Source organism: Erpetoichthys calabaricus, chromosome 10, assembly GCF_900747795.2.
Source record: "Erpetoichthys calabaricus chromosome 10, fErpCal1.3, whole genome shotgun sequence".
NCBI lineage: Eukaryota > Metazoa > Chordata > Cladistia > Polypteriformes > Polypteridae > Erpetoichthys > Erpetoichthys calabaricus.
Window position 1 is genome coordinate 78,411 of NC_041403.2, and position 15,532 is coordinate 93,942.

Consider the following 15,532-nt stretch of genomic DNA (forward strand, 5'->3'; position numbering starts at 1 on the left):
ACAATCCAATCTTGGAAATACAAAGTTAAAATTAGCTGGGCAATGAGGGAGACAATGATAAAGTCGCCTCAAGTCACTCCACTGCCCGGCTACTACAAACCAAACAGACACATAGTCAAGCAATGCCAGAAAAATGAAAGGAGCACAAGAAGCTGTAATTCACCAGAATGTTGGCCTTTAGGATCCTAGCCATAAAAAGACAAAGGCTGCTTGGCTTTAGCAGCAATTGCACTTCCAGAGCAGGGAGTTCAACAGCTTTGATGTTGTTTCGAGGTGATGCCCTTTGGTGCCACCAGCCCGTACTCGCCCCCGCTCATTCTTACCCGATAACCTCCTGGTTCAACTCACGGCTTCTCCTCGCCGTGTTGCTCGCATGGCCACCATCCTGCCGATAATATGGAAAAATCATGGCCTTCCCAGTGGAATCTTTCTTGACACGCAAATTGGTGTGCAACAGAGTACCCAGGGTTCGTAAAAACTGGGTCAGGTCCTTCTCAAGCTCGCTAGGCTGCAGTAACACCACAATGACCAATGTGCCCTCAGCCAGGTGCTCCGGTGTGTCACCTGCACAGTCCAGGCCATCCCAGCCACAGGCCTCTGTGTTGCAGCCCTGATCACACACACCATTAGCGAAGTGGTCAGCACAGTAACGGTCGTACCTACAGGACATTCAAAAAGAAGCAATTAGCACAACAGAGGACAGACCACCTCCTGACCAGTCAGCCCCAACGCTACAGGGCCTAGCAAACCAAATAGTGTGTGCCAGTGACTGTAGTGCCCATGGTACCTGCACTGCCAGAAACCAGAGAGGATGTATGATGATAAAGGCTTTCTGCATTGCCAGTGCAAATAGAAAACGGGGGGCGGGGGGGGGTTGGGGGGTTAGGGTTTCATGCAGTGCCCAAATTTCCTTATGTGGGACAGTCTGATGGTATTTCACAGCCAGTGCTCCACAAACTGGTAATCCGTGTCAGATTTTATGACTGCCATGGCAGACCCAGGTATCTATGATATCAGCGGGTGCAGTTTGTTTCTCTGGTATTCCTCTCATTGTGGAAATGCAGCATTGGCACTTAAACCCTACCCATTTTCTCCATTCTGCCCAGGTGCTACTTACTTGCACACTTTCCCATTCTTCACACACTGGAAGTTGTCAAAAAGGCAGGGAGCCGTGTTGCACTGTTCGTCACAAACATTGTTGTTGAAGAGCTCCCAGCAGCGCAGTGCTGGTGTACAGTTCTGCCAAGGGTCCTTCCAGTGAAGCGAGCAATCGCCACCATCCCACTGGCACTCCCAGATGTTGCAGTTTTTGTCACACCAGCTGTCCCCTGCTTTGTTACTGCACTCTGGAAAAGGGCAGGTCTGGAGTGCCTCGCAATTCTGCCCTTCGAAGTCCACCGGGCACCTGCACTTATAGTATGGCTCATATGAAACAGGAAAGCAAGTGGCCCCGTTCAAGCATGGCTGACTGCTGCAGGCACTGCTTTCACAAAACGCACCCTCAAAGCCCCGAGAGCAGATGCACTTTGCACCAGACTTGGTCACCACACAGTAGCCATTGTTCTGACAGCGGAGGTGGCAGGAGATGTTGCTGTCAGCACAGGTGTTCCCAAAGAATCCCTGGCAAAAGAAGAAGAGGCATTGTGAGTCCTGCCCTATGTATGTGTTCCCCATACAGTAAGCCCCTGTGCCACTTACCGGTGGGCACCTGCAGCTATAGCCTGGTGGGCTGCTAATTGTTTTGCACTGGCCACCATTGTGGCAGCGGTTTACAGAGCATGGTTCCTCTCTTGATTCACAGTGACGCCCTGTCAAGAAGGACATTTAAGTTTTGATATGGCACTTGGCAGCGTCCAGAGAAGATGGGTGGTACTGCTGGCAGTAGTGACCTCACCTGTATAGCCGTCTCGACAATAGCACTTGTAGTCATTGTCTAACTGCATGCAGTCCCGGCTGCCACTGGGATCACAAGGGTTAGATAGGCACTCATTCACATCCCCCTCACAGTGGTCACCAGCAAAGCCTGGAAAGCAGGCACAGGTGTAACCTCCAATGCCATCGACACAGTGGCCTCCATTCAAGCAGCGAGGGCCAGAGACATCTGGTGCACAGTCATCAATGTCCTCCTCACACAAAACCCCTGTAGATATGAAGCACACCCCATAAATCCACTTTCAACAATAACAATGCCCATTCCAGCACCTTCAAGGAGGCTCACCTCGTGTTCCAGTCGGGCAAGAGCACATGAAGTGGTCCAGCTGATCGAAGCATGTGCCACCATTCTTACACGGCTGGGACTGGCACTCGTTAATCTCAAATTCACAGTTGACGCCCTGGAAGCCAGGCAAACACTGCAAGAGGAGAGATGCCAATGAGCAAGCCGTGCCCAACGGGGCATATGCTCCGAGCGCTTAACTGGACTGTGTACTTACCTCACATACATAGCTGGCATGGTAGTCCCTGCAGCGAGCATTGTTCTGGCAGGGGTTTGAAGCACACTCATCTATCTCCACCTCGCAGTAGCTGCCAGTGTACCCAGTGTGGCAATGGCATCTGTGGCTGTTTCCCACATTGGTACAAGTCCCATGCAGATTGCACACACTCTCCACACTGATCCCTGCTCTCAACAAAACAGAAGAGCAAGATTAGTCTGCGAAGGCCAACGATCAACTCCGCTCACCATAAAGAGATACCCACCTTTCTTTAATGCCACTTCCTGACATGACACCATGGGCACATCACAGTAGGTGCCTACCCAGCCACTGGGGCACTCGCACCGTATAAAGGTGCCCTTTTGCACGCATCTCCCACCATTCTTACATGAAGACCAACTACACAGGTTTACCAAGGTCTGTACAAGAAAGAAAAGACTGAGCAGCTGAATTTTGTCGACCACGACCTGTAAGACTGCCACGAGGCAAAGTGCTACTCACCTGGCAGTTGCTGCCCGTGTAACCTGCTAAACAGTTGCAATGATAGGTTCCCAATCTGTCAATGCAGGTAGCCCCATTTTTGCAGGGCTGGGATTCACACTCATTGATCTCATTCTGACAGACAGAGCCGTAGAATCCAGCCGGGCAGAGGCAGTGGAATGAGTTGATGCCATCCACACAAGTTCCATTATTGAGACAAGAGCTGACAGGAAACAGCATGTTAGAAAAACTATGCGAAGAGGAATGGCATCTTGCCAGCACTGTCCAGGACAAACGCTGCTTTCCTCCGATATGACCATACCGTCTCAGCCCCTTACCTTTCTGTGCACTCGTCCACCTCATTCTCGCACTGAATGCCACTGAATCCAGCTGTACACTTGCATGCATAGCTGTTGACATAGTCGGTACATGTGCCTCCATTCTGACATGGATGACTCTCACATTCATCAACTTCCAGCTGACACTGGTCACCACTGAAACCCGGCAGACATGAACACATGAAGTGACCAATCCCATCCCTGCAAGAACCGCCATTCTGGCATGGGTCTGGAAACACAATCACATTAAGTTGTAAGACCTGCGCACAGGGCATGACATTCAAACAGCACACTGCAATTCAACTTACTTGGAGAGCAGTCGTCAATGTTGACTTGGCAGTTGTTCCCTGTATAACCAGAGCGGCACTGGCATTTGTAAGAACCTTGAGTGTTGTAACACTGGGCTCCGTTCAGACAGGGTTTAGAATTACACTCATCCACATCTAGAGAGCATTGGGAACCTGCATGGAGAACAAAAGACAAAACTTTCAGCAAATGGCTGACCCAGACAAAGAGAGGTAGCATGTACAACATACAAGGAGCTGCGCTGTGCACCCATGTAATCAGCGGGACACCAGCGTGTGCGAGGAAACATCCACAATGTGTCTTTGCAGTGCTCGCCTACATATAAAGGGAGCGTTTCCTGGGGTCTGAATTATGAAACTTGCGTATGCACTAAGAGAGGCCAGAAATGTGCGTACGTAGCTTTCTATGCAAAAGTTGGGATTTATAAAAGAAAACCTGATGGGGGAACTTGCATGTATTCATAGCAGCTCTGACCCATCTGGGCACAACATTTCAGAGAAAATGGGAAATGACATCATCCTTGATCAAGTGGGGAAATGCAGACTAGCTAAATGACCTGCCTGGGTCAACGCACGATTCATTTATCTTGAGGCAAAGCAGCTTTGGCACACATGATGGTACTGTATGTGGTGGCTGGCCTGCTGGTAAGGTAACCTACTGAACCCTTAGTTGCTCAGATGGCCTATGCTATTCATTTTAACAGCAATCACGCTGTTACATGTGCCAGGTTATAGCGGGTACCTGTTCAGACGCTGGCACCTTACGACTTCCCTGACCCCTAGAACTCCGAGAAGAGGTGCTACAATGCCACGCACGCTCTGGCGCTCATTGCTTTGGTGTACAGCATAGGACTTGGTGTCAAATGGGAGGCTGCCCTACCAGCCAATGAAGTTCTGCAGCTTCAGAATTGCATATGTAAGAGGCCGATTAGCGCAATCCATGAATGTTTGTTTGAGGGTGGCAACCAGGCAGGTTTGGGGTGCGTTCACGGACACACATTTACAAGATGATTGTGATTTATAAAGGGTAAATTGATTAGAAATGTCTGTGTGCCAGATTTAAAAAAAAAAATCAGATTTATTTTTTTGTCGCACGCATCTTCCCGTTTCTTGGCATATGCATACTTTCACGTTAAAATCCATGCAAAATTTTACAAATGAGACCCCAGGACAGCTAAAATTGTCATTTTAAAACTGCAGGAATTCTTCTGGGATGGCCACAACAGACTGCTTTAGTTTTAGTCAAATGAATTATGATGAGCTGGACTTGAACTTTGCAGCTTTACACACAGATGTTCTATAAAGAACATAATGGTGAAATAGTGTTTTGAGTCAATGATTTTTGGTTATTTTCCTTTTTGTGTCACACAAGTGTACAACTCACAATATAATGAACCTTAATCTGTCCGTCTGGTTGCTATAGCTTTGTCATTCCAACAAACGGCACATCACAAACACGTAGTAATGCATTTTATTATCACCGATATTTGTGATTTGCCATCTGTGGGATAATAAAATGGAGGTTGTGGTGTTCAAAAGTTCAGAACCTTTGAGTGTCCCTGATGTTGCTCTTGGACCCTTTGCCATGTACCATAAAGATTCAGTTAGGAACCCACGCGTAGTTACTGAGAGCTCAGTCAAACTCGACAGATACATTTTGTGGCTAAACGCAGCTTTTCCATTTGAGGCTTTCAGCTAAGGTAAAGGCTTTTCTTTCTTTCAGTAATATTGAAAAGGCCATCCATGCCTTTATACCATCTCGTTTGGACTGCAGTATTTGATCAGGCCTTGTTATGATTCTTACAACTAGTCCTGAATGCTGCTGCTTGATTATTGACTGGCTCTTGTAAGTGTGACTGTATTTCACCAATACTGACCTTGCTCCATTGGCTTCCGGTTCGCTTCAGAATTGATTTAAAAATTCTATTACTTCTTTTTAAATGTTTGAATGGAACAGCCTCGCCTTGCCTTACCGATCTTCTTCACTTGTACGTGCCAACAAGAGCACTGCAGTGTACTAGCCCGATGCTCTTAGTTGTGTCGAGGTTGAAGCAAAGGGGGGATCAGGCTGTTGTGGTGGCTACTCTTCTTCTTTGGAATGGCTTGCCCTGCAAGAGGTTGACATTATGTTGGCTCATGTACATTCATGATTATAAATATATGGGTGTGGGTACTGAGAGTTTATCTTTTATGTAATGGTTTGTTACGTTTGCAATTCTGTGATGTGTATATATATATATATATATATATATATATATATATATTTATATTTATATTTTACTGCCTCTTTTACCCTTTCTGGTACAGCATTTTGGTTGAGTTTTGGCTGTGGTAGATGTGCTTTATGAGGTAAGATTGCTTTGACTTAACAAATGTAATACATTTTATTACTGCTTGCTTTAGGACAGCGTTTCTCAACCTTTAAGTATATGCGACCCGAGTTTTCATAACAGTTTTAATTGCACCCCCCTAACATTTTTTGAAACCCTAATAAAATTTATTCCTATATTTTTTGCTGCTGATACACTGCTACAAGTTTAAAATTTTCCTACAAATAGCGAAATTACGCCACATATGGCAACATTCGCACCCCCTTTTCTGTTACTTTACGCCCCCCTAGGGGGGCACGCCCCACAGTTTGAGAACTGCTGCTTTAGAAAATACATTCCAATAGAAGGTGCACTACAAATATGAACACTTAAGTCTACGTTGATTACTTAGCCGTAGGTCTTACACTGCTAGCCGGAGATTAAAATGAATGGTAAATTTACAACTTAACGCTAGAGGAGTTTTCCCAATGGAACTGGAGACACCACAAACAAACAACCCTGACAAGTTTAATGACCAAAGCTTCAGACACAACTGCCCATCACCAGAGTAGTAAGCCAATTATGTCTGTGTATCATAACAATGACTGAAATCCCAAGTGGGGATTTTGGTATAAAAGGACGGACCACCCAAAGGTGAGAGAGAGAGAGAGACTCCATCCAGCTGCACATCGCAGACTACCTCCGTGCATCAGCCTGACTTCTGAACCTGAAATTCATCCAAGACGATGGTCCTTCTGTGATGCTAATGTTTGCTGATCTTCAGCAGGCTTTTTCACTTTGAAGCCACAATGTATTTTTATTAGGTCTTTACAAACAGACTTCACTGTTTTCTATCACGTATTTCATTATTCATTCATTTGCTTTTATTCGGTTTTAATAACTGTACTTTCCTTTTAAATTTCTATACTTTGTCTGAATATCTTGACTGACTAGAATAATCAAGTAGATACAGGACACCTGGTGTGGAGGGACCATCACTTTTTTCCACAGGGCTAGCAGATTGAGGGGGGATGATCTAAAACAGAGAATGGCATGGCTGGGAGTAACGAATCATTGATTGGTAAGTGGCATTAACCACAATGCATCAGTTTCCATGTTATTCTTGGGGACCACCCATCAGCGTTTACATCTAAGTTATATCTGGGAACACCTGTGTGTTGTTCACGCCAAAGCTAGCGAGTCTCTATGAGGAGTACCGAGGAGTGATATGCTGCACTGACATCACTCAAAATCAGTGTTTAAGTAGATAGGATCTGTCTGTGTGTGTTAAGCTTACAGTAATGAACTTGGTGAGTCCCACACACCCCACGGCAATACACAGAGTGAACGGAAAGTGCTTCCTATCTGTGTGTGAGTGAGCAAGTGTTGTAAACCTTATGAGAAGGATTTAGGAGTCGCAGTGGACTCTAAGCTATCGACTTCCAGACAGTGTTCAGAAGCCATTTACAGAATGTCAGGTTATATAGCGCCTTGATGTGTGGAGTACAAGTCACAGGAGGTTCTGCTCAGGCTTTATAATTCACTGATAAGACCTCATCTGGAGTCCTGGGTGCAGTTTGGGTCTCCATAAAGACACAGCAGCACTAGAGAAGGTCCAGAGAAGAGCGACTGGGCTGATTCCAGGGCTACAGGGGTTGAATTATGAGGAAAGATTAAAACAACTGAGCCTTTACAGTTTAAGCAAAAAGAAGATTAAGAGGAGATCTGAGTGAAGTGTTTACAATGATGAAGGGAATTAGTCCAGTGGATCGAGACAGTGACTTTAAAATGAGTCCATCAAGAACACTGGGACAACAATTGGAAACTTGTGAAGGGTAAATGTCACACAAACATTAGGAAGTTTTTCTTTACAAAAAGAACTTTGTGTAACCTGCTGTTTGGTCGAAGTGGACAATGAAATGTTTAATGAGATCACAACAGGGGTCATCAGCCCTCTGCTCTTCTGTATCTCTAGGCTTCCCCTTGGCCATATCATTCGTAGCTTTGGACTACTGGGTTATCGTTTTTATGCAGATGAGACTCAACTCGATTTCAATGTTAAAAGTGAAACTTCATCAGGGCTTTCTCAGCTCACAACTTGCCTTAGTGAAATTAAAACCTGGATGGAACAGAACTCTTTAAGATTAAACTGCAATAAAACTGAACTCCTGCTAATTGGCACTAAAGCACAACTTAAGACAATGGGCTCCTTCTCAGCCACTCTTGACGGTGCTCTCATTGGACCTTCTTCTAATACAAGGAATGCTGGTGCCATTTTTAATTCCTCCCTTTCTTATTCCACCCACATAAACCACATTAAAAAAAACTTTCCTCCTCTGCCACGTATCCCGTGTTTGCTCGTTCCTCTCCTTTTCTAATGCAGAGACACTCGTCCCTCACGGATTACTGTAACTCCCTACTGGCAGGTCTCCCTTCTAATCTTAAATCACAGCTCCAGTTGATTCAAAATTCTCTGCTCTAAGAGTCCTGACACAGACCACCAACAGCGAGCACATCACATCATCCTGCTTGACCTCCACTGGCCCCCTGAGTCTTGCAGGATTGAATATCAAATTCTGTTATTAACCTCCAAAGACAGCAGCGACCTCCTCCATCACTCTGCTCCTGTGTGCCCACTAAGGTTCTCTGATTCTGTCCATCTTGTTGTGTCCCTGAAAATAATGAGATCAGCTGACTCCATTTATTCTTTAATAAAACAACCGAAAACTCGTCTGCTCAGGAAGGCGTCGAACTTCACCTGACATTCGGCCTCCTCTTTCAGTCTTCGTCTGTCCATATGCTCAGGATAATTGGTGTGTGTGTGTTTTATCACAAATGATGTTATTTGCTAGGCTATTCTTTTAGTCTTGAATCTTGTATTTCACTCTGGTTTAGTGTCTTTTATTCTATTTAATTCCTTTGTATCTCCTGTATTTATCTGTTTAGTGTTCTATGCAGAAATATTTCTACCCAATGTTACCTACACCCTACTGTTTAAATAATTGCTTTGGGCATGGCAAAGGGGCTATATAAATAAATGTATTACTATTATTATCTCTCTATTATAAAAAGAAATCCTGTCCTGGAAAGCAAATACAAGGCTACGATACGTGATCATCTCGGAAGACATTTTAAAGACCTACAAGACCAAGAAGACTTGCCATGGTGCGTCTCGTGGGGACCATAAACATGAGACTTGGTGCCAAGAGATTGTCCCAGGGCCGTAGCAAAAAGGACAGCGGCTGTACAGGCCTTAAAAAGATCGAAGGGCAGCGCAACAGCAGCTACCCCCCCCTCCCCGAACGCGAGCGGCATTATACATCCTGCAAGAAAGAATTCAAACACACCTGGGGCCAGAAATAAAAGACAGGTATTGCTTTTACAACGTCACGCGAGACCAGGCAGTGAGCCATCATTTAAAACAAGTCAACAGACCTCAAATCTAGCAGTTGTTGGATTGCTTTTGGCAGACAAGCATCGTGTGCTCGGAGCTCTTAAAACAACGACATGCGACAGGCAGAAGAGGCAGCTAGCAAGCAGCAAAAAGACAGCAAATGATCCAAAGGCACATCCTTAGCGTACGTTCAGTCGCAACACCCTTCACAACACAAGCAGTATTATACGTCTGGGAAGAAAGAGATGGAACCTCACGCGGGGCAGGAAATAAAGAAACAAGTATTGTTTTTACAAAAGTTTTTAAAGTAAAAGTGAAAATAATGCATATGTAACAATTCCCAAGAAAACAACAATCTCTTTAAATTGTAGGTTGCCTGCCGAAGGTAAAGTCATCCCTGATGAATGGGGACGTGGGAATGAGGGGTCCTTTCATCGGATTAGCGCTGTTTCAGATGTGGAATGGCAAAATGGGGGAGGCAGCTTGATGAATGAGGTCTCCAGGACTTAAAACAAATCCAAATCATATTATGTGATATCATCTAATGTGAAATTCTACTCAATATTTGTATACTGTATTGAGGATTTATTCTGTTCTGTGTATTGTATTGACCCCCTTCTTTTCGACACCCACTGCACGCCCAACCTACCTGGAAAGGGGTCTCTCTTTGAACTGCCTTTCCCGAGGTGTCTTCCATTTTTTTCCCTACAAGGGTCTTTTTTAGGAGTTTCTCCTCGTCTTCTTAGAGAGTCAAGGCTGGGGGGCTGTCAAGAGGCAGGGCCTGTTAAAGCCCATTGCGGCACTTCTTGTGTGATTTTGGGCTATACAAAAAATAAATTGTATTGTATTGTATATCCAGTAAACCAAACACGGGGGTTGGCGAGCGAAGCAAGCAGGGGGCGGAGCCCCCTAGTTATTATTATCATTAACATATTTTTTTCATGGACTATATTCATTTTTCATAGGGACAGTGACAGACTGAGAACAATTCCTTGTTGTGTTTCACAAATGTCTTGTATGTTTATTGTATTTCCGTATATAAGCAGTTCTTTGTTAACTCATAATGTTGATTTGTTTCCCTACACTTTCTTTTTAAATAAAGGTTATTACTGTTACGGTACTCAGTTGGTCAACTATGGAAAGTGATTAAGGCGGGGAGTTCTACAAAGTCCAGAGGTGGAACTAAAGGAAGACTTTTAAAGAACAATGGGGATTTCGGATATTTACAAGAAGCTTTTGCACAGCTGCGTGTTAATTAGTTACACAATACATTCATATATTATACATATATAATAAACGGGTCAAGTCTACCTTTCCAGCCGGGTTGACACTGGCACACATAGTGTAAGAAGTCAGCGGACTCTTTGCAGACACCAGAATTCTCACAGGGGTTCGGTTCACAGGGAGCCAAAGAGTTTTCACAGTTCAGGCCTGTAGATGAGACAAGAGATGGTGAGGCGGCCACGGCGCTCCTCACACCAGCCGCACTAATCCCCTCCAGAGCTACTGTACCTGTGTAAGGCAGGGAGCAGATGCAGGTGTATCTGTTCACCTCATTGAGGCAGGTGCCCTGGTGGAGGCAGGGGTTTGAAACACACTCATCGATGTCGCTCTGGCAGGTAACACCTACAGGAGAGTTAAGAGAATAGCATCGGAACATAAGAATAATCTGGACAAGCCCAACAAAGCGTGCCATTCCTATCCACTTCATTCTTCAACAACAACATTCATTTGAGTTTTTCAGGTCCCTAAAGTCCTCCTGTCTACCATACTACTTGGTCGTTTAATCCAAGCGTCTGTGGTTCTCTGTTTAAAGAAAAACTTTGTAATGTTTGTGTGAAATTTCCCCTTCACAAGTTCCCAACCATCTTGATCCACTGGGCTAATTCCCTTCATAATTTTAAATGCTCCTCTTAATCTTCTTTTATTTAAACTGAAACATTCATTGAAACGATACGAGGAGAACCCGGATGAGAAGCCACCTACCTGTGAACCCACTTGCACAAGCACATTTGAAGCCATTGAGGAGGTCCGTACAGGTGCCTCCATTGCGACATGGGTTTGAGTTACACTCGTTGCGTTGCAGCTCACAGTTCTCTCCGGTGTACCCAGGCTCACATTGGCACTTATACCTGTGGAGGACATACTCCACATAATCAGAAATCAACTTGTTTGGACACAGCAGAAAGACTCCTAGAAGAGCTGCCACCTACCCATTTTCATCATCCAGACACTGGCCATGGATGCAGGGGTTGCTGTCACAGTTGTACATTTCAGAGTAACACACCGGGCCATGGTAGCCTTCGGGGCAAATGCAATGGAATGCATTGAGCTCATCCACGCAGGTGCCACCATTCTGACATGGATGTGAGGCACACTCATCAATATTGTCGGTGCACTTGGGACCTACAAGCAGAGATCATGTTACCGGCATGGCAGAAGCTACTGCCAGTGGCCTTGCGATGGGCATATCACACATCTCTAACCTGCTGAGCCTCACCTGTATACCCTGGGGAGCAGACACATTCGTAGCTGTTGATGCCATCTTTGCAGATGCCAAAGTCACATGGGTTGCTGGCACATTCATCAAAGTTGTTTTCGCAGTTGACCCCTAGAAGTGCACAAAGCATTTGAGGAGGCTTTTCAAGGCTAAATGTCTGGGCAGTCAAATGTTAGGAAGGCTTACCCGAGGTACCCAGCAAGCAGTTGCACTGGTACATGTTGACTAAGTCAACACAGCGTGCTCCATTCTGACAGGGCTGGCTCAGACATTCGTTGATCGGCTCACTGCATATGGGTCCCATGTAGCCGGGGTCACAAAGACAAGTAAAGGTGCTAATGCCATCCACACAACGCCCATGGTGACACTGCTTGGGTTCACAGTCATTGATGTTCTCCTCACACAGCAGACCAGTGTAGCCTGAAAGGAAAGGAGCCGGCGTGACTTCCAGTTTCTCTTAGCATGACAAGAGCTGCTGTTTGGGGAATTTAATGAAAGTACACAGAGATATGCAGAATAAAAAGGGCAATGGGGTGATCAGCTAAGAGGCAAGACCAGACTGTTACCTTCAGCGCAGATGCATTCATATCCATTGGGTCTGTCCAGACACTTGGCACCATTGTGGCACGGTGTGCTGACACATTCATCAACATCGACCTGACACACAGCCCCACTGAAACCTACAGCAATAAAAAGTCTCAATAAATTCTACTTATTCAGACACCCCGGGCTACTGACTGGCACACAACTTCACTTACCAGGAGGGCAGTGGCAAACAAACTGGTCCACCTGGTTCTCACACTCGCCATTATTCAGACAGGGGTTGCTGTCACACTCGTTAATGTCAATGTCACAGTAGACTCCGGTGAATCCTGTGGGACATAAAGCAGGATGAGCATGGCTGCCTACCCCTGGTGGGCTTCTTGTGCTATGACAGTCTTACCTGGCATGCAGATGCAGGTGAACTTGCCAATCTGGTCCAAGCAGGTGGCTTCATTCTTACAGGGCATTGCTGAACACTCGTTGATGTCTATTTCACATCGCGGTCCAGTGTAGCCTTTGGAACACTCGCAGCGGAATGAGCCCTGGGTGTTCATGCAGCGACCACCGTGCTCACAGGGGTTATTACCTGGGAAAAAGGAGACATAACCAATCACCCACTGGCCAAGTGACACAGTGGAATACAAGGACAAACTGTCCAATCCCTAGTACTACCCATAATGCCTGTGAAGCTTGAGCTAGAAAAAGAAAGGTGGCCTTTGACATACCAATGTGTTGACCATTAAGCAGAATAAAGAAGATGGCACAACTGGACCTATAAGGGACCTTTACACAGAAGACCGAGCACATCCCTCACAAACCGCACACTCAAAGACGTATTAAAAATAAATCATATCAGGTCAAGCATCACAAATTCATCAAAATTCTTCATTCCAGTCTCACTAGAACCAAAGCCAAGCTGGACAGCAACAAAGTAGATTTAAAAGTGGAGCTCACATACAGAGAGAGATCAAGAATGGATGAGAGGTTTAGACAAGGACAGGCCCTTCAGCTTGTCAATCCTTACTCAGATCTTGGCTTGATGACATTATGCAGATGTTAGGTGCACTTATTCTGTGGATTACTGGTTGTTTGTCTGAATAACGCTTTCTAACAATGTTACACCACTTCCCCATAGCCAATACTCACCCCTGGCATTGAGATTCATTTAATAGCCGCTACTCTAAACAGCAAGGAACAGACTGGCCGCCATATTTCTTTGAGAGATGTGAGTAACGTAAATGTGTTTCTAAAATTAAAACATAATACGAAAGCCATGTAACCAACCCCGGTTAAGTGTGTCAAAGAATGTGATATTCTCATCTTTACAGAGCTTTCAAATCTGTCCCTGGTCTCATCCCATTTGGCTGCAGGAAAAGCCCACAGGGGGATTGCTGAAATTTCTCAAAGCACATCTCCTGGTTCCTTTCACTCTGGAAAATATCTGAACAATTTTGATGAGAACAAGCCATCCAGCCATCTAGCTCGTCAATCCTCTTCACCTATTTCATGCATCTGCGGTTCTTTGTGTGAAGAAATATTTTATATGAAATTTGCCTCAAACATGTTTCCATTTGTTTCCCCTGTGTTCTTGTTGAATTCATTTGAACGCAACAGCTGGATCCGCCTTCTAATTCCTTCATAATTTAAAACACAAACAAATCTTTCCTCGCACACTAGAACAAAAGTCAAAGAGTAAAATAGAGTAAATAGAGAAAACGATTCCCGAAACTAAACTTTTTTAAAAAACAACTTCTGAGGTCATCCACTGAGGGATGCTGAAAACGCCAATCACCGCCAGTTACTGTACACTTGGATGTATAAGAACACACCGGACTGTGACAATCGCACTCACGTGGGAGCCTCAAAGTTTATTCAAAATTGTGGCGCCCATAATGTTGAAGCAGTAATTAAGGAGCGTATATATATAGTTTATATATAAAAAAACCCAACAATATTTATTTATATAGCACGTTTTCAAACAAACAATGTAGCTCAAAGTGCTTTACAAAATGAAATAAATGGAAGATAATATAAAATAACATACAAACAAATGAGATTATGTAATAATATTACACAGTTTGCAAAAAAAAAAAAAAAAAATTATATATATAGGGACACAACTATTTTACAAAGATATGAATACCCACATCTTTTACAAACATCCAAACCTGCTTTCCTAAATTGTGTTGTGACTCAAACACCAGCAGCCATGTTCTCAAGTAATCATCTTTCTCGCCGCGTTTCAAGCAATGAGAGTTACAAAGCCAATGTAAGACGAGTTTGACTCCTTTGAGCCCTAACCCTGTAACCAGCCTGTAAAAGTCCTGAACACGCAGTGCAGAAAGGGTGTTGCTTAGGGTTATTAACGACCTGCATGCCAATGCCGATGCATCAGTTCTTGTCTTAGACATTGTCATGAAGTGCCTTATCAATGGCTCGGTACCTCTGGCAGTGCCATAAACTGGCTTCAGTCTTTTGTAGCGGAGATCGTATGCCAAAAGCCCTGATATTGCATAGTGTGTATCACAGGGATCAGTTCTAGGCCCACCGTTTTTCTCCATCTACGTTCCCAGATTATTTCCAAACACAAGGTGACCTACGGCAGATAAGCAGATGACACCCCACTTTGCTTATCTAAAGCACTAGGTGACTTATGTCCAGGATGTTAGAAGCATAAACGATGGATGAGCAGACACTTCCTCAAACTAAACAAGGAAAAAAAAAAAGATTTTTTTCTTTTTGGCAGAAATTAAAAATGTGAGGGAGTTAGAAATGCAGTTTATCACTGAATCAGGCCTTATTGTGGATCTAAACTTCAAATTGCATATTAATCATATTACTAAGATGGCATGTTTTCACGTTAGAAATACAGTATTACGAGTAGTAACAGTAGTTAGGGCTTCAGCGACAGAGTCCTCATCACAGGCTGTGTGGAAAGTCCCTGTGCTCCCCACATCTGCGCCGTTCTTCTCTGGACGAGACCAGTGTTTTAGGTCCACAGTTGAATTCACCCGGATTAGTATTCTAATGTGTGGACGTGTGCAGGTGCGCTCTATAATAAAAGGGGGACCTGTCTGGGTTTGGGTCCCACCATGCCCCCAGTGCTTCTCGGATAGGCTCCAGCGACATGACCCTGAGATGGACATTTGGGTCACAAAATGGGTGGAAATCACTGTGGTCAATTTGATTGTTCTTGTGAGGCATGCTTCATCTTTGGGCTATTCAGTATGA

The 15,532-nt window shown here is 44.6% G+C and overlaps 1 protein-coding gene across 1 annotated transcript in view; it reads right to left on the bottom strand.

The window, feature by feature from the left end:
- notch2 (notch receptor 2) overlaps positions 1 to 15,532 on the bottom strand; it is a 45,029-nt gene that overhangs the window by 9,701 nt on the left and 19,796 nt on the right. Inside the window, exons 8-26 of the mRNA XM_028810695.2 lie at positions 12,702 to 12,887; positions 12,517 to 12,630; positions 12,325 to 12,438; positions 11,945 to 12,178; positions 11,759 to 11,869; positions 11,472 to 11,664; positions 11,245 to 11,390; positions 10,771 to 10,884; positions 10,570 to 10,689; positions 3,559 to 3,711; positions 3,251 to 3,479; positions 2,934 to 3,135; positions 2,698 to 2,851; positions 2,433 to 2,617; positions 2,219 to 2,351; positions 1,895 to 2,140; positions 1,699 to 1,808; positions 1,118 to 1,620; positions 324 to 659 (exon numbers count right to left, since the gene is read on the bottom strand). Of these exons, the coding sequence (XP_028666528.2) occupies positions 324 to 659; positions 1,118 to 1,620; positions 1,699 to 1,808; positions 1,895 to 2,140; positions 2,219 to 2,351; positions 2,433 to 2,617; positions 2,698 to 2,851; positions 2,934 to 3,135; positions 3,251 to 3,479; positions 3,559 to 3,711; positions 10,570 to 10,689; positions 10,771 to 10,884; positions 11,245 to 11,390; positions 11,472 to 11,664; positions 11,759 to 11,869; positions 11,945 to 12,178; positions 12,325 to 12,438; positions 12,517 to 12,630; positions 12,702 to 12,887 (3,583 nt within the window). The remainder of the gene's footprint in view (positions 1 to 323; positions 660 to 1,117; positions 1,621 to 1,698; positions 1,809 to 1,894; positions 2,141 to 2,218; positions 2,352 to 2,432; positions 2,618 to 2,697; positions 2,852 to 2,933; positions 3,136 to 3,250; positions 3,480 to 3,558; positions 3,712 to 10,569; positions 10,690 to 10,770; positions 10,885 to 11,244; positions 11,391 to 11,471; positions 11,665 to 11,758; positions 11,870 to 11,944; positions 12,179 to 12,324; positions 12,439 to 12,516; positions 12,631 to 12,701; positions 12,888 to 15,532) is intronic.